Source organism: Podarcis bocagei (genome assembly GCF_964188305.1).
Source record: "Podarcis bocagei genome assembly, chromosome: 2".
Lineage (NCBI taxonomy): Eukaryota > Metazoa > Chordata > Lepidosauria > Squamata > Lacertidae > Podarcis > Podarcis bocagei.
The window spans coordinates 104947255-104974464 of NC_138126.1; the positions used below are offsets into that span (position 1 = coordinate 104947255).

Below are 27210 nucleotides of genomic sequence, written 5' to 3' on the forward strand. Positions count from 1 at the left end.
AAATCCACTAAAGGCTCCTCTCCTATCTCATGACAAGAACACGAGTCCTCCAGTTACAAGGAATAAGAACGTGTCCCTGTCATCCTGTGCAAAAGCTAACCAACCGTGTTTACACCAAGGGAAAAACGCACCCAAATCTAAGCTGGACATTCATTTCCAAAAAGAAAAACAGCAGACATAACAAATGCCTCTGCTGTTCTGATCTTACCTGCCTGTTGAGTGTGATGGCACTTGGCTGGCACTTAGTGCAAATGCCTTCTGGCCACGGGGGATGTCCCTCACACCCAGATTTAATCTTGCAGCTAATGTTTTCAAGGGCAACAAACTTCCCCCTAAACAGGGAAAACAAAGGACATACTTACCACCCAAGTATTTATAAAAACAAAAGAAGCTCCTATGCTGAGTGGTGTGCAACAGACATCAGATCAGAACATTTCGTCAGGCTCGGTGCTCTAATAGTTGCACACACAACATGTCCCAGGCCCAAGTGTAAATCTGGGGGTGGGGTGTAACTAGCAATGCATTGCAGAAGTCAACCTGTCTCCCCTCATTATAGCTGGCATTAGCAAAAATGTCAAGACATGCTGGAAACAGGGATACAGGACTCAGCGACACATGGACTGGAGTCTGTGTGTGAAAGATCAACATCAGCTAGAGCATCTGCAGGTTGCTTTCGTTGTGATGGTAAGACAAGGTGCTTAGGAAGCAATGAATGTTTCACACCTCTTTTGCGCGTGTACAGAGTCCTTGCAGTGTTCTTGCAATGTATATGAGATCACAAATCATTGACTTAAATAAATGCAACCTCCCTTCACAAAACTATGCCAACGGCATCAATCTGTGGTCCTGGTTTAGGAAAAGATCTGCTGATCAAGGGAGGGAAATAACTACGAAGTTCTCAATCTTTCCTCCCCTCTGCAAAACTGTTTTGAAAATTACCTTTTTGCCACTGCTTGAAGTGAATTAGTTTCCCCGGCTATAAATAATCTTAAGGATTTTCACATTCTGTTTTATCATCTATAAAGAGTTTTCTCTGAAGAAAAGGTGCAAGTTTCTTACTTGTCTGCGCCTCCGGTCAGTTTCCTGATGTAGGCATGGAATGACATATGCTTCACAGGGGGTTCCAGATGGTTTAAATAATCCTCATCAAAAGGCTGCCAAAAAAAGAAATGTATAAAGGAAAACCAGGTCAGACACCTACTTGATAACACATTGATCACTGAACAAATGGATGTTTTTGTCCTTTGCTAGCATTCAATGTGGAAAGAATCAGAAAGCTTTGTGCTTCTTTTCCACAGCTGTTACAAGCCTGACAAGAATGGTGGAGGCCTTTCTCCAGACAGTAGAAGTGTTAGCCCCACTCAAAATGTCTTCAGAAACCCAACCTGTCTCATGGGTAGAATAGTCGTCTTCTTTTTAACTGGCAGAGCTAAAGGCTAACTGATCAAGCATGCCTGGAGAACTCTGGCACAGGTGAATGTGTCCCCGTTTGTCTCTATCGGAAGATCTCTACACAACTGAGAAAGGAAATAATAATCAGAACTGTTTCAGTATATAAGAATACAGCGCAAGTTGTTCTGAGGTGCACCTCTGCAAACGGACGGAAAATCCATAATGCCAAGAAAGCAAAGTGCACACAAATTTAGTGAGGGCAGGGGGAGAGAGAGCTTTGCTTGAGAATTAGTGATATAGCCTGCTCAATCCACTACTGCAGAAAAACAGATGTCAAAAGCCTGATAAATGCAGGTACTGCCCAGACAAGATATATCCAAGGGACTTGTTTAGCCTCTTTGGCCATTATCAGCACAGACAGGACACATTAATGTTTCAGCAGCGTCCTCTCAATTGCTGCCATTAAAGCAACTATATTCAGAGGGAGGGGGGGGGACATTTTAACAAGTAAAATATTACCATAGCAGCTACAGTTTTACTCCTTACCTCTAATGGTACACAGTGCACACATTTGCCCAGCGGGCCATGTCGACATCTGTGTAAAGAGAAACAAAAGTCAACAACCATGTTCCCTAGCAGCCGAAAAGCACTCTGAAGTTTTCATACATTTTTTACGGAGTTAACAAATTTAAAAGAAGTAACTGGAAAAACCAGCAGCAAGTCTGCTTTAAAAATAATCATCATCATAATGGTCAGACATTAACATATCAGAGAAGCCTACACCTGCTAATTAAATTACTGTATCATCTAGCTTTAATTTTCACCACCAGGTAATTATTTAGAGCGCTGAATTAAGACACCATAGTTTTTTGCAATACACAGATTGGCTATTTTTTTAGGACAGGTGCAGTGTATACCAGCTGATAAAGGATAATGAGAAACACTAGGCAGTGCATCCTCATTCAATGAAATACGGCTCTAGCGCTCAGCACTCATATAGCCTTCTAAGAATCAGTTTCTTGGTTCACTGTTGGTTCCTTCCTTAATAAATGTTAGTCTGTCGCTATTGCTAGCAACAACATAATACATTCTCCAGGAATATATGTAGGAAAAGTTAGGCATAGCCTCTTAACAAAAGAGCAGAGAATTTTGCCTTTGATGGTTTTATGAGCACAATTTTTATCACTGAACTGCTGTTAAAAATGTCTAGACAAAAGTTCACTATTCAAGGGCTTCCACTTTTTGATCTTCACCGAAGCAATGATTCACATGTACGCAAGGTCATATAAAGGGGCAAAACGGAGCTATTACATTTTAAATTGAACCATGCCATTTTTAAATTTTAAGTCCAACTCTTCTGCGAGTTACTACCAATAGGATGATCGTTACAGTGAACAAGCGGCCAACAGGTAGTCACAATGTCCCTTCCCAGTCACAGGTCAAACCACGGGACGTCTTCAATATTCCTCTTGAGAGCTGAGCGTTTCAAGCTTCTTTAAAGCTTCCATAAAGGAAATACATGGCAACTCTAAGCTGGAGTCTCAACATAATTGACAAAACCTGTGACATCTCTGCAGGTATGTGGCTATTTCAACTCAAAGAAAAAAAGGCAAAGACATAAAACCAGGCAGAGACTCTAGAATCATGACGCCTGCTACTCTGTGCACTGGGTTCCATTTTCACAGCTTCTTTGAAACGACAACTAAATATACACACAGCCTTTCTGTAGTGCGAGTTTTATTGTTTTTCGTATTTATAGAAACATCGACATTTGAACCAACTTCAAATGAGTGTGACGACGACTAGCAAGGCTAGTCATCTCATTGTTCTCCAAAACCCTAACACTTTTTGTGCAAGAGTAATTGACTGCCGCAGCACCATACGCATTACCTTACAATATTACAGATGGTTTATTGATTATTGGGGTGGGATGGGGGTCGTCCATTAACATGCTACATGATATAACTTTTGCAAATTCTGTATCGACTGGGTAACAGTATGTATTGAAACAGCTTGGGGCCACCATACCTGAAGGACCACCTCTCCCCAGATAAAACTGTCCTGGACTCTGCGTTCATCATCCGAGGCCCTTCTTCATGTGCCGCCTCCTCCAGGGTGGCAACACGAGAACGGGCCTTCTCTGTAGTGGCTCCCCGTTTGTGGAATGCTCTCCCCAAGGAGGTTCGCTTGGCGACTTCATTATATATTTTGAGGTACCAGGCGCCTGCGTTTTTCGTCAACTAGGCCTTTGGCTGATTAGTATTCTATAGCCTTTTAAATGCATTTGTGGGAAGGGGGGTTATTGTTTTGCTGTTGTGTTTTACTTATTTGCTTGTTTTTATCCGGTATTTTATTCTGTGAACTGCCCTGAGATTTTATGATGAAGGGCGGTGTATCAATCTAATAAATAAAATATCATTGAGTCAAGTCATACAACCGCTGTGGTATAAACGACTAATTTACAGCTTGGACAGCACAGAGACAGAACTGGTAGCTTTTTCACAAGGCTTCTCAAACTGCGAGGCTGGCTTTCTTAAGGATGTCCTACCACTATGTTCACTATCTGGGCTAGATAGCAATGCAGCAATCCTCACCTTAAAAAATAATAATCAATCCCAAGTTCTGTCCCCTGACAAAGAACCTTGAAATAGACCCATACAGCCCCTTCCCTGGCCCCTTTTCATATGACCTGCTTGCCAGCAGTCTGAGAAGAGTGAGTGCTGCAAGGTGAATCGCATGGATTGACATTAATTAGGTTTGGAAAAGCTTATAACAGTAAATGTCCCCGTGTAATATTACGCAACTTTGAGAACTGCTCTATAAAGTCCAGAGAGAAAGTGCAATGGTATTTACTGTTGCTGATCTTTGTTCCTGTAAATCTTTCCATCTTGTTTTATTAGGTACTGGTCAATTTCATCTTCTACCACCTGGGGAACACCTAGAGGGCGAACTCCTTGAGACATCGATGACGTATCCATGTTCTCAGAGGAAGAGCCAGCTGGACTTGAGGGAAAGAGAAACAGCATATCCCCATGCCTATAATTGGAGACAAAAATGTGACAAAACCATTACCTAATAATAATAATAATAATAATTTATTTATACCCCACCCATCTGTCTGAGTTTCCCCAGCCACTCTGGGGAAAATGGAAATTATGAAATTTCAATTATGAAAATGAACACCACTTTCATACTTAGGTACCACCCCACCCCAGTGCCTCAGTGTCGATAATTCACAAGCAATTATGTGAAGCCTACACATTCGCCATATTGGCTCCAAGGGCTGCACCTGGTGGGAAATGATGGGCCGCGTATACAGAAGCCAGACACTCACATGGGCAAATGGGAGTCACGCAATGGATTTCAGTGATCCCATCACGTATCTGCTTGCTCCCTACCTTTTTGGTGCCGGCAATCACAATGTACAGAAAGGAAAGGAACACAGGTAGAATGACTCCCACGGACCTTCTTCCCCATATTTGCAGACAGACAGGAATGCAGCTGGGATGAATTTGGTGCGGGGAGGCTGGGCAACTCATAGCAGGGTGTGGAATCCTTTTCACACACCGGCAAAGCAGGGTTTTCTTGGCGGAAAGTGGGCAGGGCCAAATCACACATACACTCCATTCTCTATCATGCATGTGCACACACACTATTCACTATCATTTCTTAGCTTGGCTTTCTCACTGAGCTCTGAGAAAGGGGCTCAAGCAGAAGGCTCAGTGCACAGCAACAAACCAAGTGGTGCTTAAGGTAAAGGTAAGGGGATCCCTGACTATTATTAGGTCCAGCCGCGGACAACTCTGGGGTTGCGGTGCTCATCTCGCTTCATTGGCCGAGGGAGCCGAGGCGTACAGCTTCCGGGTCATGTGGCCAGCATGACTAAGCCGCTTCTGGCGAACCAGAGCAGCGCACGGAAACACCATTTACCTTCCCGCCGGAGCGGTACCTATTTATCTACTTGCACTTTGAACTGCTAGGTTGGCAGGAGCTGGGACCGAGCAACGGGCGCTCACCTGGTCACAGGGATCTGAACCGCCGACCTTCTGATCGGCAAGTCCTAGGCTCTGTGGTTGAACCCACAGCGCCACCCGCGTCCCATAAGTGGTCCTTACAGGAAGCTATTTTCTCCTGCATGGCCACTCACCATGGAACAGGACTGGTGGGGTAGAGCCTAGGGGTAAGAGGGTATGGCTTACGTGAGAACAGGAGCCCAGATTCAGAGGCCTGGGGGACCACCTGCCTGTTCTATAGTCTTGACATTAGCACTATACATTACGGGTTGGATCTAGAGTGTCCCTTCTGCAAAGGGAAGGGCTTTTTCTAATCCAGAAGGAATAAGGTCTTATGAAGGCTCCTACTGGAGGAAGAAGGGAGAAATTTTTTTACCCATTCCCTTCCCCTTGTAGTCCCCTGTAGAATGGTCCTTCTAACCCTTCAGAGCAACTTTTCGGGGGGCATAGGGGGCTGAAGGGGGGGGAATGCTCCCACCTTTCCTCAAGCAGGAGCTCCGAATCCAGCCTAAATCAGTACAGTGGTACCTCGGGTTAAGAACTTAATTCGTTCTGGAGGTCCGTTCTTAACCTGAAACTGTTCTTAACCTGAAGACCACTTTAGCTAATGGGACCTCCCGCTGCTGCCGCGTGATCGCCATGTGATTTCTGTTCTCATCCTGAAGCGAAGTTCTTAACCCGAGGTACTATTTCTGGGTTAGTGGAGTCTGTAACCTGAAGCGTCTGTAACCCAAGGTACCACTGCATCAGTTACAGAGCACTTGTGTGCATGCTAACTTGGAAGTTAAATCTAGTTGTGCTCAAGTACCCGTGAGGACTGCAATCTTAAAAGAATCTCTGGCTCTCTGCATGATGTTTCTTTCTAATTCATGCCAATCAATGATGCTGCTTTTTAAAAGACGTGGTTTTCGGTGATGCAGTTTCCCCAAGATGAGCCAACAGAGCGCAATCACTCAACTTCTGTCCTGTGCTACATTTTAAAGATGCTCCCATCTCTCCTCCCCAATCAGGGATGGAACAACTGAGAAGCCATGGAAAACATAAAAGCTTTTCCAGATTCTCCTTCTAAACAGCACATTCCCTTCTATCGTTATTGATAGGCTACCAAGAACAGCAGACAGGGGGAAGGCTATTCGCCAGGGTAGGGGCAGCACATCCCATTTTGCTGCTTGAGGCAAAGCAGGAAGTGTCATCTTGCCCTGCCCTCCTGCTGCCAACACCATACCTACTGCTGCTTCTCTGCCTGCCCTGCCACCTTTACTGCTGGCAGATAAACAGCACCAATTTCAGGCAAGATCTTGCTGAAATCTTGCACGCTCAGCAAGATCTCGTACAATTTCGGCTGCTTCCGGTGTCTCTTCTGTTCCAGTCTCTCTTCTGCCACCTTGCGGGCTTCTGCCACCTGAGGCAGTCGCCTCAGTCTGCCTAATAGCTGAGCCGGCTCTGTGCCAGGGTTCTGGAAAGAACCTTGCTACACCAAGCCTAACTTTTCTTCTCCTAAACAGAAACATCCAAGCTTAGCAGACTCAGACCACAGCTTTAAGAACTGGAGAAGGAGTGTTCTATTTAGATAAAATAATAAAAAATAAGAAGCTACGTGCACTTGGAAAAGGCTACTATCCAGAAAATATCAACTGTTTTTGAGCAAGTGAACTAATGTGCTTGGGTTAGTGGTGCAAGGTGTTGGTAGCAATATCTCTGTGAGAGTCTGGGTTTTATGCCAGAGATTCTCATAGACTATAACAATAAGGGGAAACTACTGTAAGGCAATACTGGTATTTAAGTCCTGTGATGTTAAGCAAAATAGAAACAATGCAAAAATGTGTTAGAGGTGTAGGAAGGAACCAGGAGACCATTTTCATATGTGATGGAAATGTAGCTTACTGCAAAAAAGTCAGAAAACAACCAGTGTATTGGGATATCAAATACCATTCTATTATTATTACGATTAAATTACACAAAATATCTAATAGAATACATACAGAATTAGTTTCAAACATGACAGTTCCTGGAATAATGCTGCTTGTGCAGAAATGGAAGTCCCCTTTAGTAATTAATATCAATGAATGGATCAAGGTTGGAAATTCATTTTAATGTCAAAACTGACGTCTTTTCTGAGCTCTGATGAGATGGGTCAAAGACAAAATTAATTTACTGCAAACTCTTTCTTTGAATGCAGTCAAAATTACTCCTGACTCTAAGGCAATAGTATAGTTTGGAATTCCTTTAATGACACTGAAATTACTTTATTATTAATATTTTTATTTTCTGGGTTTATTTTTAATTCTTTATTATATTAACTGTAATGAAGACAGTTACACTCAGGAAGTCCGAGATGCTACAATAGGATTGTTTTATTACTAAAAACAATGTTTTTTGGTGTTCTGCTTTTATCTGTAAAATGGTTTACCTACTTGACAATATCATTCCAGGATGATGGTATAATATTACTGCTGTTGCTGCTTCTACTGCATTTCTAAACAAAAGTGGGTAAGCACAGATTTCCAATGGGCTCATTATTCAACCCATGTAAACCTGAATGCACGAGGCGTCAGACTGGATGTAATGTTAAGTGAAAAAAAACATGAAGACTGCATGCCATACTCTGCAAACTACCAGGAACAGCTAGGAAACTTATTGCTAAGCCACAAATTAGCCTACAAGCAGGAGACTTATCCATTAGAGTTCATGCAATTAAAGAAAACATAGGTGCATCTGGCTGCTGTTCAGCTGCTTTTTCGTTCCAAAGCAAAAGGCAATTAAAAAAGAAAAGGAAAAGCTAACAGAGGAGCCAATTAGTCACCTGCCCTTAAATAGAACATCCATCCAAGGGAAATGAAACAGCTTCCTCCCTGCTGGCTTTTTACAAACAAGTGAGAACTTCATTGTTTTGCTGGGAATTAGTTCTGCTCTACCCCATTTAAATTTTATCAGAATAATAATTATTACTTTTTTAATTGTTGTCAATTGCTATCGTGACTGCCAACAACATGTGTGTACCTTTTAGATGTGGAAGAGGGTGGATGGGGCAGGGCTTATGCATGCTCCGCCAACACACACAGGGGCCAGGAACGGGACCCCCATGTCTGTATCCAGGCTGAAGGGTCCAATAGATCCAGCATTGCCATTAGAGGGCAAGCAACATACCTTCCAAATTTGGTTCTTACGATATTGAGCATAGAGTATTCTAAAATCCATTTTATTTTAACTAGTACAGTGGTACCTCGGTTTTCGAACATAATCCGTTCTGGAAGACCGTTCGAGTTCTGAAATGTTCTAAAACCGAAAACACAATACAGAAAACTCAATATGGAAGCTGTGTGGCCTGTTCTACTTCCAAGGCGAGTTCGAAAACCGAAACATTTACTTCCGGGTTTACGGCATTTGAAAACAGAAATGTTCGTCGACGGAGACGTTCGAAAACCAAGGTACCACTGTATCATGAAATCCAAGGAAAAATTGTGCAGCAGAAGCAGCCCAGCTCTTCCATCTCCTTTCTAGACCAAGTGCATGTAAACAAAGAAAGAAATGGATTAAAACAATGTTTGGGGTCAAAAAAGCATTAATGCACTGTAGCATATTAGAATAGGTTACTAAGTAGTACCTCATAATTCTTTCAAAATCTCAATTCAAGAGATCTGCTTCATCTAAACCCATAGACATAAATAGGACAGACGACACCACATAGGGAATATTAGAGTGGGTATTTTTGTTCAGTTGCCAAGACAGGCACTGTCAAGAAATCTGACTGGCCTTGCCCAAACAGAAACAGAGCCTACTATAGTCCAACAGTGGCTCCATGTCTTTTGCAAAGTACTTACTTGATTTTTAATAAGTTGAGGGACTTATTGGGAGATGATGTGATCTCACCAGTCCTGTTTCTATTGATGTACACAGAAAATCCATTATTTCTGAAGCCAAATTCTTTTGCAACCTAGGAAAAAAAGAGAACATAATGTCTACAGCAGAAATCTCATACAGTTACGGTATGTTTATCCCTACAACACAAGTCTCGGATGTTATCTCCACATGAAGTTTATTACACAAAAGTGGAAGCGGAAATATCTGCAATGTACACTCACAGAATCCACAATACTATGTAGACATTGTATGGGTGGAAATTTCAAATTAAGCTACACTTGTCAGCAATTAACGTTGAAGTCAATGCTAAAACAGGGTTAGGCCCATTTCAGGGAATAATTTTCACTCCGGAAAACAGGGAGCAGGCAAGCCCAATTGGTGCACCCCCAATTGCTTAAATCTGGTAAAGGAAATTTCTAAATGAAAGTGGAATACAGATTAGAAGAGGAAAATGTCACCAAGATCTTTCAACTCTTCCTGTTCATGGGTAAAAGTACATGGGAATTGCTGTGGAAACATAATCTGTGGTTTAGTTGTATAGGTAATTAGGCAAAGTACCTTATTGCAACTCTGGCAAATGCACAAAATAAACCCCATTAGAGCTGATAAGACGGTTATAAATTAAACAGTTGTCCGAATCAGCCATTCGACTTTGAAAATGGAGCTTACTGTAAGAAAGGCCAGTCTTGGATTATGGAATTTGCTCTCAATGGGGTTTCACCTAGCCACTTCCCATAAAAAGAACTTGCTCCATTGGCAGTGGGTAACAAAGTTTAGTACTATGGAGGTGGGGAAGAGCCCCTGCTGAAAAGGGGCTAAGAGCTTAACCCCACTGCAGTAAGCCTCAGGTGCTGAGAAAGCAGCACGAAATTTCAGGGTTTTCCAAGGATCATTGTGGTACAGGGCAGTCTCAGAAAGAGCCTCTGCCATTCTTCCATGCTTCTGAGTCATCATGGAGCCACGGACCGTCCTCAAACTTCTCCAAGAACAGTGGAGACCCTCTCCAAAGTCATCCTCTTGATAGAGCAAAATATAAATAAAAATGGGGCACTTGCAAGTGTGTTTGTGGGTCCTTGCCTACTGGAAGATCTTCCCTGAATTTTGATGTATGCCACTGTACAGGTTCTATAGGTGAAAATCTGAATTACAGTACTTATGGTTTTGGTTTCAGTTGCATTGCAATTTTAGGCCGTTTTTATGAAGTTTATATTGAGCACAAATGTTATTGCTGAGTAGTGTTTGGAAATGAAATATTGTTTATGTTGCATACCACTTTGGTTATATTTCAGTTAAAAAGGCAGTCATACAATAAGTTATAGTAACAGAGTCCAATCCGAAACCATTTTTGCTCAAGTTCCACTGGATTCAATATAACTCAATTCCTGTCATAGATGCTTTGGACTACAGACTCAGGCTGCATGAAGACATCTGATGTATTTTGCTTGGCAACTAAATTATGGAAGAGGTTCCCAACTAACAGATGAATTTTGCACTAGTCACTGTTTTGGCTTATGAGCATACAAATCAATCCCACTAGTCCCCAAAGAAGCAAGCATAAACACAGAGGCCACCACACTACTTGTAAAGCTTGTAAGTGCCTGGTGTATTGAACCACTACATCTGATCTTCTGCCATCAAAAGGTTCTTGTTTTTTTAAAAAATACTCATCTGATTGAAACAGCACTGGTGACATTTTACAATGTACCAAGGTTAGGCTTTGATAAAAGTTTCAAATGTGGGTTTCCAACCAAAGGTTGTTGGAGTTTAATTTTGGAAAGATTAGCTTCTTCTGTGATGTGTGTTGAACCACAAAGCCACCACTATTCTCTTCTAATTATGTTAAATCATCGTCAAATAAAGCTTCTGAGTAAATCCAACCAAATCCTAAAGAGCAGGTGTACAAACTGGCTATGATGCGAAAACAGAGGTTCCCTATTGTTGCTTCCTTAGAAGAACAGCAAAGACGATGCCAAGCTAGAATACCTTTTTCAGAAACGTTGCAGCAGTTTCCCGCTTTGTTGCTGTGATGCGTTTCACTCCATCGGGTGATTGGACACGAATTATCTATTAAGAATGGCAAAGGTTTTGAAGAAAATTAGAAATAAAATAAAACTGTGAAGTTCTGAGTTTTGGGGGGAAAGAGGCTGAACATAGAGAACTGGCTTTTAAATGTAGGAAATAAACCAGCACAAATGCAGCCTGAAAGTCCTTAAGAGGACAGTAATACAAAATTTAATGCAGGAACATATAACTGGCAGGAAGAGGAATAAGTGGAATAGTAAAATCTAAAGCATTTTCATATTATCTTTTTTAAAGACACATAATAATAGGTTTCTAAGTTATTTTCCTGATAGAGACTGAGTTTACAAATCAAAAACAGCAGGAATTATATACAAGCTCAGCAATAAACATTCATGAGTTTTCAGGCTGTTCTCTTAGCAGAAAAAAAATTACATCAAGTAGCATCATTAACTGCCAGTGGCTCTCATTTTAGCACAAGGGGTGGGGAAACTGGCCTTCCAGATGCTGATGAACTACGACTTCCATCATTTCTGACCACTGCACATGGTGGCAGGGCCAATCGCAGCTAGAGTTCAAACACCACAGCAGTATAGTGCATTAAATCATGCAAGTCCTATGGGGCATACAACAATGGAGCAATCTCTTGAGATGGAAAAAGAAAGGCAGCTATCTACTCTGGGAAAACAACAGCTCAAGGTAATTGTCCCTAGGAAGGTAATCTTGGGCCTGAAGCACTGCCGCCTTGTTTTACACTTCTGAAGCTTTCATACGTAGAGGTCAAGAAAAATAATCTGATATCCCTTTGCAATTTTGCCCTGTGAAAAAATGAAGGGCAACCTCAGCTGGAGAGCTATCCTTAGGTCCCTAGATGGTAACCTAGGTGTCACAGGATTTTGTGGATCTACCTATTCCTGGGTGGAGCAAGAGGTCTGCCTCTTGGTGGGTGGAGCATGGATGTTTCCATGCTGCAGTCATGGAAATTTTTGCAGCTGTCTCCCCCATCATGTAGGAGGTGAGCATGTTGAGGGAAGCGCTGGATCCAAATTCCTTCTGTTCCCAACACACAGAAAACAGGGACAGGGTGAGAACATTGGCTTTGGTTCCAACATACCGTATTGGCCTGAATATAAGCCTCACCCACCCCCCCCCAATTTCAACCATGAATAGGTGCGGCTACTATTCACGACCTTACAGTATGCAGCCAGGACTATGAGGCAAATGGCTCCAGGAGCATGGCAAAGTCTCCCCCTTCCCCCAAGGCCAGGAAGGGAGAAAGCGAGGAAGGAAGGATGGGGAAAGGCTGCCGGCAACACAGCAGCCAGTGAGGAAGGGAGCAGCTTATATTTGGGTGTTTCTTCTTTCTTCACCTCCAATTTTAAAGGTGTGGCTTATACAGTGGTACCTCTACTTACGAATGTGACCCGTTCCAGGGTGCCGCCTGCACCCCGAAAAGTCCAGAAGGAAAGGGCTGCTACTGCAGATTGCTTCTGTGCATGCACAAAGCACGCAGAACACTTCTGCACGTGCGGCGAACCCGGAAGGAAACACTTCCAGGTTTGCTGTGTTCATAACCTGAAAGTTACGAAACCAGAGCGGTACATAACTAGAGGTATGACTATATTCGGGTGCAGCTTATATTCGGGCCAATACGGTACTTATTTTCCCATCTACTGGGACCAATGGAAGGGATTTGTCTTTTAAAAGACTGCAGAAAGGGAAAGAGGAAAGGAAACAAACATTGCTTTTTATTCTGTTGGCATAAACCTGTCAGGGCTTTGGATTTGGTGGTTCCTCTGTCTTGGGTGCTTCCTCATTCACCCTCTTTCGATTGTTCTGCCCATGTTTTAAATGTACACATACAGTTAGGGCATATATCTTGCGTTGTTTGAATAGTGTTTTATCTTTTATTGTACTGGCACATACTGTTTTGAACCACCTTGATACTTTCTATGAGTTTTAAGTATATAAACATAATGTGGTTTTGTAACACTGTTTTAACATTCAATTTTTCCGATGTTTGCTTTTATTACCTAACAAAATCCAACATGACAAAGCAGCATGTTGCCTGGGAGCAAGTCCCACTGAATTCAATATAACTTACTTGACAGTAAACATGCAGTGACTCTCTGTAGTATTCCACTCTGGAGTGAAAGCAGAATGACTAATACTAAGACCAAGTCACGCTATTAATTCCAGGCCCAACCCTGAATTTCAACATCATGCAATAGGTCTTTTCTTTTCCATTTGAAAAATCACCTTCAAACTTGTGGGTGTTTCCAGATGGGAATTTACTGGGGGAATTGGTGCTCATACACACACCTTTTCACAGCATCCACATGTCACTGCTGCCATCAAAATGCCAGCCTATAGTTTTTCTTTGTTGAATCCCGATTTTCCCTTACCATAGAAAATCCAGTAAGTAAAAATAGCCAGTTATAAAAACTGCAGTCATTGCTGGTGTGGAAGCTCACTGGTGCATTTTTGGATGGGTGGTTTGTCATGTGTCTAGCAGTCCATGGTGACCAAACCCATATTTTCCATTTGCTCATTGGAACACAACTTAACTGTTATGCTTCCACCAGCCTAAATGAAAGACCTCTGTTCCCTCAGACTGCCACATGCTGAAGGCACACACAGTTTGCAGGATCAATTTGCTCACTATTTTCACACAGTAAATGTGGGAATTACGGTACTTCCGAGATCATGGTACATACACTGGGATCTTATTTTTTATTTAAAAAATGGTAACTCTTGAGTCAGCCTGCTCCATCCCACTGATGCACCTACCATATGTAAACATTGTTAATGGATTTGTGTTTTCTTTTTTTTACATCTAAAATAACTTATTTATTTTTAAGAGAATTACACAGAATTAGGTAAGACTTCTTTATCAGAATGTCCCGTATTCCACACTGCAGTACTTTTTTTGGGAGGGGAGTAATGTGCAGTTGTGCATCTTATGGATATGGGACTTTGTTTTGTTTTTTATTCACACACCCCACCTTGTCCTTCGAATCAATTAGCAGTTTAACATAGCTAAATGTCACTTGTGTTCAAGGCCTCCCTATATTTTCAAATTAAAACCAAATGGGAATTATAACCCTGCATCCCAACTTCCAAAAAAGTGAAAGCCTATATTTAATTTATTGGGACATAGGACAACTAAGAGCTAGTAATGTTTGCTCCGGTGCACTTCCGTGATTATTTTCCCCCCTCCCAAAGTGTGCACATGCAGTACAGAAAGTGCATGCCCAAATTAGAAACAAGTAGCAGAGGCAGGCAAATAATGATTTGAGTGGAAAGCCCCTGTCTGAAAGGCAGGATACATTCCCCAAAGCTCCATCCATTGGTGTAGATGGCACACAGAATAGCAACCAGCACTCACCTTGTGGGTGTTAACATGCCAATCACACATAGAGAGAAAAATGGATCTGAATAATACAGTATATAGCATTTGTCCATAATTACTCTGAAACTGTAGTATTCCTCTATCGTGGTAACAAACATGAAAGACTATTAGAAGACACTTTTAAAATGCTTGCTGTGTAGCTTTAGAAAAGTAACCTTAAAGGTTTTTGAAACTGAAAGGTTGCAGTGTCCAGATGATGATGATAGGCAGATAAGCTGCCTCAGCAGATGGCCCAAAGTACAGAGAATATCAACCAAGAAACCTACCAATATTAAAAGCCACCTGTAAGTCAGAATCTTATAATAGTGACATGCATTAGAATCCTTTACAAGCAGGGAAACTACCCTGTTTCCTAGACAGGCAAGGACAGATAATTTTGAGAGAAGCCCCAGCAAGAGCATTTCCCCAAAACTATTGTCTGTCAAGTCTTTCATGTGATTTGCACTTCCTACTGAAAACTATGCTGACTCAGTTCTACTGCTAAAACTTGGCTTACACTGAAAACCAGGTGTCAGCAACCAAGTGGGGCATTTAATTGCCACAAAGAATACTACATAAACAACCTACCTCTTAAGCAGGTTAAACAGTGGCATTTACATTCCGTTTAGCTACAATCAAAGTGGATGATCTAACCCTACCAAAAACAGGTTTAACTAGAATGCCATTAAAACCACACCACAGTCTCGCTCTGAAGGCTGAAGGCTCTGACTGCATGCCAAAAATGCCCAAATAAGGCCCTGCCTCGTTTACTTGTATGGACAATTAATGAATATTGATACATATGGTCAAGATTATCACAGATACTGGCAACAATTTGTTAACATTGGCATAAGCTATGTCTAGCTAACACACGCACATTACTATAACTTGTGCTGTCCGATCCTATGCAGTTACATACACCTGAATCTTCACAGGACCAGGCTGTTGAGAAAACTGAGTACTAGTGACCTAATAATTCAAAAGACAGCATTTCAAGCTGCCCATGGTTTCTCATGATTATGTGTTCATGCCTATGTGATATTAATCTCTATGCACTATAGGGAGGGATACACCCACACTATATGTAATTCAACCTTCAGACGTGTGTGCTCTTATGGAACAATCAGAGTCTTCAAACACCTATAGGAAGGAGGTGGAACACACAAGTAGAGCACACACTTTGCACACAGAATGCCCTGCATTTCGTCTGTAGTATCTCCAATTAAAAAACGGTCAAGTAGCAAGTAACATGAGAAGTTTTTGTCTAAGATGCTGCAAAGCTGCTGCCAATTAAGAGTAGATTATACTTGCCTAGTATAGACTGTCCCGGTGCAAGAGAGCTTCCTATGTTGCATATGGCATTATGATAAATCTGTTCTTTCTCAAATGCCTCAAATACTACCCTAAATTTTCTTCCTTCTTCCCATTAAAAAGTGCCTTAACTCAACTTATATTTGAAGGGAATAATTTCTCACCTTGTCCACATGGACAGAGGAAAACAATGTGAAGGCTTCTTCACAAAAACAACTTAATGTAAGGCAACCGCTGGAGTATTCCCACATTCTAGCATGAACTAAGTTTCCCTTATTCAGTAAGGAACATAATCCTCCGACATTCTACAACTGGAGCTAAGCCAAGAATGCTCATGAATTTTCTACAAGTTAAATCCAGGGGTTGTTGTTTTTTTTTCTTCTGCCTTGTACCCAACCTAACTGGGTATTGTCAGATGGATATAAATGCATCTAAAGCTTCAAGTGGAAAATAACTCAGCTATTTATGACCATACATTAAGAGTTACTGATCTCACAAGGCACAGAATTACAATTACAGCCTGTGAGCTAGCCTCCTACTTAATTCTGAAAAATATTAAGGCTCCCACTCACCCCTATGCCCACACTTGCACGCATGCACACACACAAGACATAATGCATTTTAGGCAGGCCGCCAAATAGCCCAACAGCACATCGATCTTGAAAAAATAGCAACTGAACCTGGACACTGAGAAATAAAATGATCACTAAACCGAAGGCAAAAAAAAAACACAAAAAACAGTTGCTGTCGCAGAAACTATGTTCACATGGGTTGCACATGTGCACGGGTTTTTGACAGCAGTTAAGGTCGACTAACTAGGCATATGCATGCTGTTTTTTTAGTTTTATGCTAGCTGAAGTGTCATGGTTTCACTTAGAGGATTCTGGGAATTGTAGTTTGGTGCTCTGCTGGGAATTCTTAGTTCGCAGCCCCTCCCCCCAACCTCGGGAACTGCAGCTCCCACTGTTCTCCCTTTGGGGGGTGGAGAGAAGAAATTGAGATTAAAGCGGCTTAGCCCTGCGGTGCCCCGTCTTTTCCGCACTCCTCCTCCCTTTGGTGAAAGCAGAAGAGGGATCGCTTGATACTTCTAAGTTGTTGTTTTTTGGGGGTGGGGGAGGTCGGACGCTGGCGACCGCCAGTGCCAGTATCCCCAGGCCGGACCGCCCCCCCTCTCTCAGAAAGAAGGGCCGAAGAATCCCACGGAGAAATCATTCTTCCGCCTCCTTCACAGGACCTGCATGGAGAGACTGGAGGGGAATCAGACCCAGTTGGCCAATGCCACCCCCCCCCACTGGGGTGGGGATCCAGGGGCAGGGCGAGGCGGGGGGGGCGCTCCCAAGACTCGCCGCCTCCCTCACCATGACAAAGAGGGAGGGAGGGAGCGGCGGCGCCTCCTGTTCCCTCACAGGCCTCACGTCGGGGGAACCCGGGGCAACCCAGGGCTGTCTGTCGGGGGGGGGGGATAGGACGACGACAGGTGACCCCACGTGCCCCCTTCTCTTCTCACCCCCCCCACCTCAAGCCCAACTTACAATAGTCTCCGCCATGTCCTCGCAACCGTTCCCGACCCCGCGTCCTGCCCCGGCACCGGTAGCGCCGCCTCCTGCCTGCCTGCCAGCTTGTGCACCGCCAATAGTGCCGCGTCACCGTTCCCGGCTCGGTAACGCAAGCGGAGGCAACAAGGTTCCGGGGGAGAAACGGTCCGGCGTCGAATGCGGGCGCTGCTCTCCCCCCGCCCCTTCTTCTTCTTCTTCTTTTGCGCTTAGGCTCCGCCCACTCAGGACTCTGTCTCTTGTCTCTCACGAGAGAGATCGTAGGTTCCACGCGGATTCTACGCCGCGCACGTGACACGCCCCGCCAGAAGGTGTTTGTTTGTTTGTTTGTTTGTTTGTTTGTTTGTTTATGAAGAGAAGTTTCTTAAAAAGGTAGCAAGCCGCCTGGCAAGTTTTGTTTCGTCGTTAAGTTTCAATGCAGTTGTGCTTCCCATGTCTTGTAATGCGCGGAGTTGCTGCAAAATGTCCTCTGGAAGCTGCTCTCTCCAGTCGCAATTCATTCATGCTTTCCCTTCTCCTGCCTGAGCATGGCTTATGGCAGACCGGGAAACTGTTTTAACTAGCGATAGCAATCCCAGTGCTTCTTCTAGGATTTTTGTTACACACACACACACACACACACACACACACACACACACACACACACACAACATATAACACGTGTGTGTGTCTCTCTCTACATATAATCATATATAACATATATATATAACATTGGTTCTACTGACAGACTGGCATTGCATGAACCAAAGCGATCATGATCGCTTTGGTTCATGCAATGCCGGTCTGTCAGTAGAATCTACGAAATCAAATCTACGAAAGCAAATATATATATACTGTATATACACACACACACACACACATACACATACAGTGGTACCTCGGGTTACAGATGCTTCGGGTTACATACGCTTCAGGTTACAGCCTCCGCTAACCCAGAAATATTACCTCGGGTTAAGAACTTTGCTTCAGGATGAGAACAGAAATCGTGCAGCGGCAGCAGGAGGCCCCATTAGCTAAAGTGGTGCTTCAGGTTAAGAACAGTTTCAGGTTAAGAACAGACCTCCAGAACGAATTAAGTTCTTAACCCAAGGTACCATTGTATATATACACACACACTAATTTTTATTAGTTTTCCATTACAATCCAACAGTAGCCTCATTATAGCAATACCAATTTATAATACAATTACTAATAGCAATCGTTCAAATACTGAATTATATAATTTAGGTGTGTCCCCCCGCCACATGCTAGAATTGATGGTTTGGGGTTTTTATTTCTGCATTCCAAAATCTTAACTAATTTCAACTGAATTCCAGTCATCATAATAATCCCTTCTACAACAGCTGCAATATTAATAACTTCTATTCGTATTGACATATTAAATGTCATTTGAAACTACAAGTGAGGCACCCAAACTATATCCTTGTTCCTCCTGTGTGTGGCAATTAACAGTATTTTTCGCTCCATAAGACGCACTTTTTTCCTCCTAAAAAGTAAGGGGAAATGTCTGTGTGTCTTATGGAGTGAATGCGTGGTCCCTGGAGCCAAATGGCCCAGGGGCAAAAAGCAGATTATGCTTTTTTTTTTTTTTAGAAAGAGGGAAGGGGGTATTGAAACATAGCCGCTGATCAGCTGATCAGCAAGCGATCAGGAGGGGAGATAAGGGACTCTAGCAATAAAGGAGGTTGCCTGGGAGTGGGGAGGTAAAGACAGCGAACTTGCAAGTAGAGGAGACAGGAAGATTAAAGCAGTCAGGAGAGAAATTAGAAGAAAAGAAGGAGCAAAAAACTGTTCCAGCTAAGGAAAAGACACTAAAGCAAATGAGGGAAGGGGGTGTTGAAACAAAGCTGCTAAGCAAGGGGTTGGGAGGCAGATAAGGGACTCTAGAGATAAAGGAGGCTGCCTGGGAGGGGGGAGGTAAAAGCCCATGGATCCTCAGGATTTTTGCACTGGGTCACCCCAAATTCACCATCAGATCACATAGCATGTCCATGGCTACAGCCTGCACCAAAAAACCCTGCACCACTGTTTCGTAGGGCCACAATGGCGCAAAAACGTTACAAAGCACGGATCCATGTGGATTCTCAGGATTTTTGCATTGAGCTACCCCAAACTCACCGTCAAATCACATATCATGTCTGTGGCCACAGCATGAACCACAAAAATCATACATCCACTCTTTCGTTCAGAACATTTTTTCTTGTTTTCCTCCTTTCAAGACTAAGTGCATCTTACGGTCAGGTGCCTCTTATGGAGTGAAAAAATACGGTATCCTGTCCCTGGTGTTTCTTACTGTCCTTGTAAAATGTTATGTCTATCTTTTCCAAAGAGATATATCGTCTATGTTGACCCATGCAAAATAAATAAATAAATAAATGGGGCAAAACTTCAAAATTGTCCAATCTGAATAAGGGGGAAAGATTTTTTTCTAAAAAAGAAGAATAAAAAGAATGTCTTATAGCCATAGCCTCACAATCTCTGCTGAGAGGGAGGGTCTTATTGTCTGGGCACTCCAGGACCTCCATACACACTGCAAAGATTTGCACCCCAGGAATGGTACTTTGGTGCTGTATTTTGACTTCACCCCTGAAGGCTAACTCCATTGTCTCTCAAGACAGATGGATGTCAGCAGCAATAATAATAATAATAATAATAATAATGATGATGATGATGATGATGATGATGTCCTGGATTGTGTAGCTCTGTAGGGAAGGTAGAGAATTTTGGGAGATTATCTGCCTTCCTAGTGATGCAACATACTCTTGCAGAGATCCTTTTCAACATTCAGCTATGTTTTAAAAGTACAGGATATTTCCTCCCATTAGGAATCTTTTACACAATGCCTACTTTACACACTGGTGCTTTGGATCCGTACCATAGGAGCCAACTCCTAGGGGCTGAGGGGGCTTCGCCCCTTCAATAAAATATTTGACACCCCCCCCCAGTTCATGGGCATTGGTATTCAAATGTTGAGTGTGCACCATGTTACGTGGTTGATTATGTAGGGTGGGGCTTATCAGCTTGCACCCCCCCCCCCATATTTTATTCAAGTTGGCACCCTGATCTGTCACATTTCTATTTTACAGATGGGAAGCCAGAGCTTAGAATTTCTTTATGGCCACTCAGCAAATCCATTACTGCATTGGAAATTGAATCCATATGTTACAGATCAGAAGTTCTGCAGAATGTAAAATTGTGATGCTTTGATGGATGGATGGCGACTAACAGATTGAGGTTGAATCCTGACAAGACACAAGTACTGTTTTGGGGGGACAGGAGGCAGGCGGTTGTGGAGGACACCCTGGTCCTGAATGGGGTAACTGTGCCCCTGAAGGACCAGGTGCGCAGCCTGGGAGTCATTCTGGACTCACAGCTGTCCATGGAGGGACAGGTCAATTCTGTGTCCAGGGCAGCTGTTTATCAGCTCCACCTGGTACGCAGGCTGAGACCTTACCTGCCCGTGGACTGTCTCGCCAGAGTGGTGCATGCTCTGGTTATCTCTCACTTGGACTACTGCAATGCGCTCTATGTGGGGCTATCTTTGAAGATGACCAGGAAACTACAACTAATCCAGAATGTGGCAGCTAGACTGGTGACTGGGAGCGGCTGCCGAGACCATATAACACCGGTCTTGAAAGACCTACACTGGCTCCCAGTACGTTTCCGAGCAAAATTCAAAGTGTTGGTGCTGACCTTTAAAGCCCTAAACGGCCTCGGTCCAGTATACCTGAAGGAGCATCTCCACCCCCATTGTTCTGCCCGGACACTGAGGTCCAGCGCCGAGGGCCTTCTGGTAGTTCCCTCGCTGCGAGAAGCCAAGTTACAGAGAACCAAGCAGAGGGCCTTCTCAGTAGTGGCGCCTGCCCTGTGGAACGCCCTCCCACCAGATGTCAAAGAGAAAAATAACTTCCAAACTTTTAGAAGACATCTAAAGGCAGCTTAGGGAAGCTTTCAATGTTTAATAGGGTGCCTTCCATGGTTCCAGTTACAGATAGGTAGCCGTGTTGGTCTGCCATAGTCAAAATAAAAATAAAAAAATTCCTTCCAGTAGCACCTTAAAGACCAACTAAGTTAGTTCTTGGTATGAGCTTTCGTGTGCATGCACACTTCTTCAGATACACAGTTTGTATATCTGTTTGTGTATCTGAAGAAGTGTGCATGCACACGAAAGCTCATACCAAGAACTAACTTAGTTGGTCTTTAAGGTGCTACTGGAAGGAATTTTTTTATAATGTTTAATAGGTTATTGTATTTTAGTTGTTTTGTTGGAAGCTGCCCAGAATGGCTGGGGAAACCCAGCCAAATGGGCGGGGTAGAAATAATAAATTATTATTATTATTATTATTATTATTATTATTATTATTATTATTATTATTATTTGATACTCTTTTTGATGTTCAGTGTGTCTCCTGTTTGGCGGTACAGTTAAGAGTTTGGGCCAAATAAGGACATAGCTAATTTCCAGAGTAAGGTGAATCTCATTTTGATCTTGCAATTTTATCTGTCGTGGAAGGCTACAGTGCAGCAGCAACCCTTATCTTTGTAAGTCTGAATATTATATATGTGTATGTGTATGAAATGCATTCAGTTCTGTGGTATTAATTATAGCATGGCACATATAACTACTTAGTGGATAATTCATAAGCAACACAAAGGTGGCCTCTTTGAGCCAGGAAATGTGATTTCTCACATGATACAAGTATGACTGTAGTGGGGTCTGCCCTGAAACTCCCTCCCCCTACACAGTGCATAACATTTGCAGCTTTCTCACTTGGTTAGCCAGGAGAAGGGCAGAATGATATCCAATTAATTGCTTTTACGGCCTTAGAAATATGAAAGAGAAACTTGCTGCATTTTTAAATCCTTTTTTGCCAGGACTATCTTTGCAGGACAACAAGATGGAAGTTGATGAAACCAGTGCATTGCTACCAAAGGTAATTATTATGATTTGCATATTGTTTCTGAGTTTACCCTTGTCTTTGGAGATCTTTAGTCCTCTATATATGGCATCGTTTTCCCATTTGTGTGGAGGGGAAAACAAATGAGGTTTTCTAATAGCACGTGGGGAGAGCCAGAGAGAGAGAGAGAGAGAGAGAGAGAGAGAGAGAGAGAGAGAGAAACTGTTGACCTAATTTTGCAGAGACTGAATTTTTCTCTAGTCTGTCATGTTGCACGGTCATCAGTATGAAAATATTAAGAATAATCCTAAATAAGTTTACTTTGAAGTAAGTCCCCTGAGTTCTGTCAGACTTAAAAACCGGAGGTCCATTCTTAACCTGAAACTGTTCTTAACCTGAAGCACCACTTTAGCTAATGGGGCCTCCCGCTGCTGCTGCACCGCCGGAGCACAATTTCTGTTCTCATCCTGAAGCAAAGTTCCTAACCCGAGGTACTATTTCTGGGTAATGGAGTCTGTAACCTGAAGCCTATGTAACCTGAAGCGTATGTAACCTGAGGTACCACTGTACTTTAAATGTATGGTGTGGATCTTCCCTTAATCTATGCTTCTGCCTCCAGCTGACTTATAAAGTGGAGCCACAGGGGAACAAGTCTTCGCTGACTAGATGATAACCCAGCCATAATGTATTATTCCCCCCTGCCATATAAGTCGATCAAAAATCTATTTTCTGCCCTGTCCTCTGCTCTCTACCCTACTGTTATGCCAAAGGCCTCCAGTTATACAACAGGATATTCCAGGTGGGGAAATGCTTACTGTACCTCCCTTTTTGGTTTTGTTCATCTCTGACGCTTGGTCTACATTTTCTTCGGTTCTCTTCTTTGTTTAGGTGGACAAAGTGGACATATTTTGCCCCTCTAATGCACAGGGCTCCCTGCTGAATCCCAGCAGAGGAAGAAAAGCGTGGCATCTTAGGAAACGGACAAGAAAATGGCGCCTCTGCCCATCTTCCCATCACCCTCTGGATTCACTTAGCCGCTGTGTTAAATACTTGACCTTTGTTTGGAATCTGGCCGCCTCCATTACAGGATTGCTCATTTTGGCCATAGGGATCTGGGGTCTCTCCGACAAAGAGTCACTGGCAAGTGAGCGGATAACTTATTTGGGCAGCGACCCCATGCTCTTTTTTGTGTTAGCGGGTCTTATAGCCAGCACCATCTCTCTCTTGGGCTGTCTAGGAGCCCTCTTTGAAAACACCTGCCTCTTGAAGCTTTTCACGGGAGGAATCATGATGTTTGTGATCCTGGAAACTCTGGGTGGAATCGTTTTCTTTTCTCTGAGACGCCAAATCAAGACCTCCTTGCAAGAGTCCCTCACGGTGGCCGTTCTACGATACCAGGATGACCCAGATCTAAAATTCATCATGGATGAAATTCAGATGGGCCTGCAGTGCTGTGGGGTGGAATCCTACCTAGACTGGAAAACAAATTTGTGAGTATGAGCCTACTTGGAGAATTCCCCTTGCCCTGTTCTGTTAACACCTAGGAAAGGTGGGAGAACAGCTGCACATCACAGCACAATGTAGCCCAATCATCGTCATCATCACCCATCAATCAAAATTGCTAATAATGCCATCTGTTTTCAACAATTCAAAGTGTTGGTGTTGACCTTTAAAGCCCTAAATGGCCTTGGCCCAGTATACCTGAAGGAGCGTCTCCACCCCCATCGTTCTGCCCGGATGCTGAGGTCCAGTGCCGAGGGCCTTCTGGCGGTTCCCTCATTGCGAGAAGCAAAGCTACAGGGAACCAGGCAGAGGGCCTTCTCGGTAGTGGTGCCCACCCTGTGGAACGCCCTCCCATCAGATGTCAAAGAAATAAACAACTACCTAACATTTAGAAGACATCTGAAGGCAGCCCTGTTCAGGGAAGTTTTTAATGTGTGACATTTTTTTTTTTTTAATAGAAATTTTATTACATTTTTTCCAGATAAAAGTAACCAGTCAGATATACAAAGAAACAAGAACAGCAAGAAAATAAAAGAAAAAGAGAATCATTTCAAAACTTATTTCAGTCATCTATCGGACTTCCTAATGTGTGACATTTTAATGTATTTTTTAATCTTTGTTGGAAGCCACCCAGAGTGGCTGGGGAAACCCAGGCAGATGGGCGGGGTACAAATAATAAATTATTATTATATTATTATTTTCATCCACACTTTATGTGATTGAAACAAAACTATATTGTGTTCTCCTCACATAATGCCTGCAAGAAGCCTGGGAAGCCCAGGAAGACAGTGTGTGATGTGATCAATGCCCATCTTGTTTCACCAGCATGGTATTCACATTTTACTTGGGTTTCACCTGGGCTACTAATCTGGGTTGATCCTCTTGCTTGCTTTCGTTTTAAGAGACCTAATTGAGTTCATTTCTAACCAGAATCATGCTGAGAGAGGCCCCAGTCCATAAGCAGTTTAGCCACACTAAAATCAGTGGGACATGTTGCTTGTGAATAACTAAGCATGACTAATTTTCTATGGATCGGTTCCAGAATATGCAAGGAAACCTCACAGCCACAGAAAATCTTGTCTATGGTTTCTGTGCTGCGAATATTCATCTCCTTCATGTCTCCACACACACATTCTTCATTGAAAAAGGAATTGTACCTAGTATAAAATTATAAGTGCACGAGGTAAATTAAGATGTGGGGGGAAATAACAGTTGTTAAGATACAGCCATGTAAAAAGACAACAGAAAAAACCTTACAAACATCGTTAAGTTTAGGATAAGTACAATAACAAGCTTGTAATTTTTGTGGGGGTTTTGTGGGTTTTTTTGCCCTTTATAAAAGCATATTGTGTCATGTTATTGTCTATAAATGCAAGAAGTGCTAGACAGTTTCTAAGGCTGTGTCAGTTTAGTCTCATCTTTTGTTCAAAGGCAACGTTCACGTACATATTTAACGTATTTACTCAGGACCTGCATGTGCAGACCCACTGATAATTGGCACAATTGGCTTTAACACTGGCAGGAAGTACTGTATGAGCTGCTCTGGCTTGTTCTTGTTAAGAGGCTTCCTTAGCTGCTGCATCTGGTCTCTCTCTGTGCTCCCCTCCTTTGGTGTGAGCTGGTAAGAGGTGCACAGCTTGAATCCGCACCTGCCACCTCTCCGGTCCTCCGTTCAAGATTTGCTGTGAGCTCAAACCCTAACAGGCAGTGTCAAACCTGCTGCCGCCGTCCATCCATTCAGCAACGCATGCCTAAAGTCAATTATGCATGGATCACACTGTGCACACAGTGCTGGGTGTGCAGTTTCCCTTTGCAAAGTACGCCTCTGCATGCATTGGTCCTGGTCAAGTTAGCAAATCCATGTGCAGACCATCCTTACCAGCAGGCATGCCATCCTTTGCCTGGATATCTTCTGCATTCACGTGCAGAAAACGGAGTGGGTGTGCTGGAAGAGGCGGAGAACCTCTGTGCCTTAGCAGCGGGTGAAATGATTCTTCCTGTTATTGCATTCCAGATATTTTAACTGCAGTTCTCCAGGAGTGCAAGCCTGTGGCGTCCCAGCTTCCTGCTGCCTGAATCCGCTGGAAAACGGCACCATCCCAAATTCCCAGTGTGGCTTTGGCACCCTGGCCCTGGAGGAGTTTGTGGCTCAAAGCACGGTCTATCTCGGAGGCTGCGTTCCCCAGCTGAGCAGGTCTATCTCGGAGGCTGCGTTCCCCAGCTGAGCAGATGGCTTAATAATCACGCAGGAGTGATTGGCTTGTATTGTGTGCTTCTGATTGTGATTGAAGTAGGAAGCTTATTACTGACCACTAAGCTCCTGGCAGGCATTGCCCTTGCTAGGACTCGGGATTCCAATGACAGGGAGGAAACATATTTGCTCTCCTATCATCAGAGACAAAAGGGATTTTGCTCATGATCTGCTGCAAACTATGAATCCAGAATAACCTTCTGAGAGCAACGGGAACTTAGAGGGGAGGGGTGTTATGTACTAAGCTTGGATCCTAGAACAATAGGCAAGTAGGATCCTAGAATGCAACAACTGATTGGCTTGCAGGAAAAGACCAATCAGGCTCCAGGAGGGAAGCAGAATCGGCCAACCAGACAGGACTCATTGTGTAAATAATGTATATAAAAGCCTAAAGTTTGGGGGGCAATTCAGTCACTGTTTTACAAGCTGCAATAAAGAGCATGAAATCACTACAGGACTCTGAGTCTATTTCACCCTATGTGTATCTGAAGAAGTGTGCATGCACACGAAAGCTCATACCAAGAACTAACTTAGTTGGTCTTTAAGGTGCTACTGGAAGGAATTTTTTTATTTTGTCTATTTCACCCTGTTATGATATACTATTTAATTCCTCAGAGCAGGGTTTGCACCTGGTATGAAGGACAGGGAGACCCTTTGTGCTTGGATTTCTCTTGCTTATGTCATACCCTTCCTCCTTATTCTCACTGTCCCCAATTCTCCTCCAGCTGCATCCTGTTCCATCAGTACTGTCTCTCTTCCTCCGACACACCCTCCAAATATGCATAGAGAAAGAAGAAGAGTGTTGCAACGGAACAGCTCCCTTTGTTGTGGAAAGTTCTAGCTTCCTGTAGCCCTTTCTCAAAGCCGGTTTCTGAAATGTAACTGGAAAGCATTTTTGGCCCAACCACCGGCTTCCCCCACCCTTCCCAAAACCAACATTCCTATGGTGTGTTCCTCTGCAGTGGCAAGATTTAGGGAAATACTCCGGTAGGAATCTTACCTATCCCCTCTCTGTATG

The 27210-nt window shown here is 43.2% G+C and overlaps 2 protein-coding genes across 2 annotated transcripts in view; one reads left to right on the plus strand and one right to left on the minus strand.

Annotated features, from left to right (window-relative positions):
* The window catches only part of NPLOC4 (NPL4 homolog, ubiquitin recognition factor), a 52776-nt gene extending 35097 nt beyond the window's left edge, over positions 1-17679 (minus strand). The window contains exons 1-7 of the mRNA XM_081180880.1: positions 17520-17679; positions 11250-11330; positions 9227-9339; positions 4246-4428; positions 1939-1987; positions 1060-1154; positions 209-332 (exon numbers count right to left, since the gene is read on the minus strand). Coding sequence (XP_081037006.1) covers positions 209-332; positions 1060-1154; positions 1939-1987; positions 4246-4428; positions 9227-9339; positions 11250-11330; positions 17520-17534 — 660 coding nt within the window. The 5' untranslated portion in view covers positions 17535-17679. The remainder of the gene's footprint in view (positions 1-208; positions 333-1059; positions 1155-1938; positions 1988-4245; positions 4429-9226; positions 9340-11249; positions 11331-17519) is intronic.
* Positions 17680-21933: 4254 nt separating this feature from the next.
* TSPAN10 (tetraspanin 10) lies at positions 21934-26641 on the plus strand. The gene is made up of 4 exons (XM_081180942.1): positions 21934-22474; positions 23327-23928; positions 25956-26100; positions 26136-26641. The coding sequence occupies exons 1-4, from the start codon at positions 22373-22375 to the stop codon at positions 26358-26360; spliced, it is 1074 nt and encodes a 357-aa protein (XP_081037068.1). The 5' UTR covers positions 21934-22372; the 3' UTR covers positions 26361-26641.
* Positions 26642-27210: the final 569 nt, after the last annotated feature.

What these genes read in the sequence shown, in the direction of transcription:
- TSPAN10 (XM_081180942.1), top strand. Translation starts at nt 22,373, where the DNA reads ATGAAAGAGAAACTTGCTGCATTTTTAAATCCTTTTTTGCCAGGACTA. An exon ending in CCAGTGCATTGCTACCAAAG is followed by an intron (nt 22,475 to 23,326) that starts GTAATTATTATG and finishes TTCTTTGTTTAG; the next exon opens with GTGGACAAAGTGGACATATT. An exon ending in AGTTTGTGGCTCAAAGCACG is followed by an intron (nt 26,101 to 26,135) that starts GTCTATCTCGGA and finishes CCAGCTGAGCAG; the next exon opens with GTCTATCTCGGAGGCTGCGT.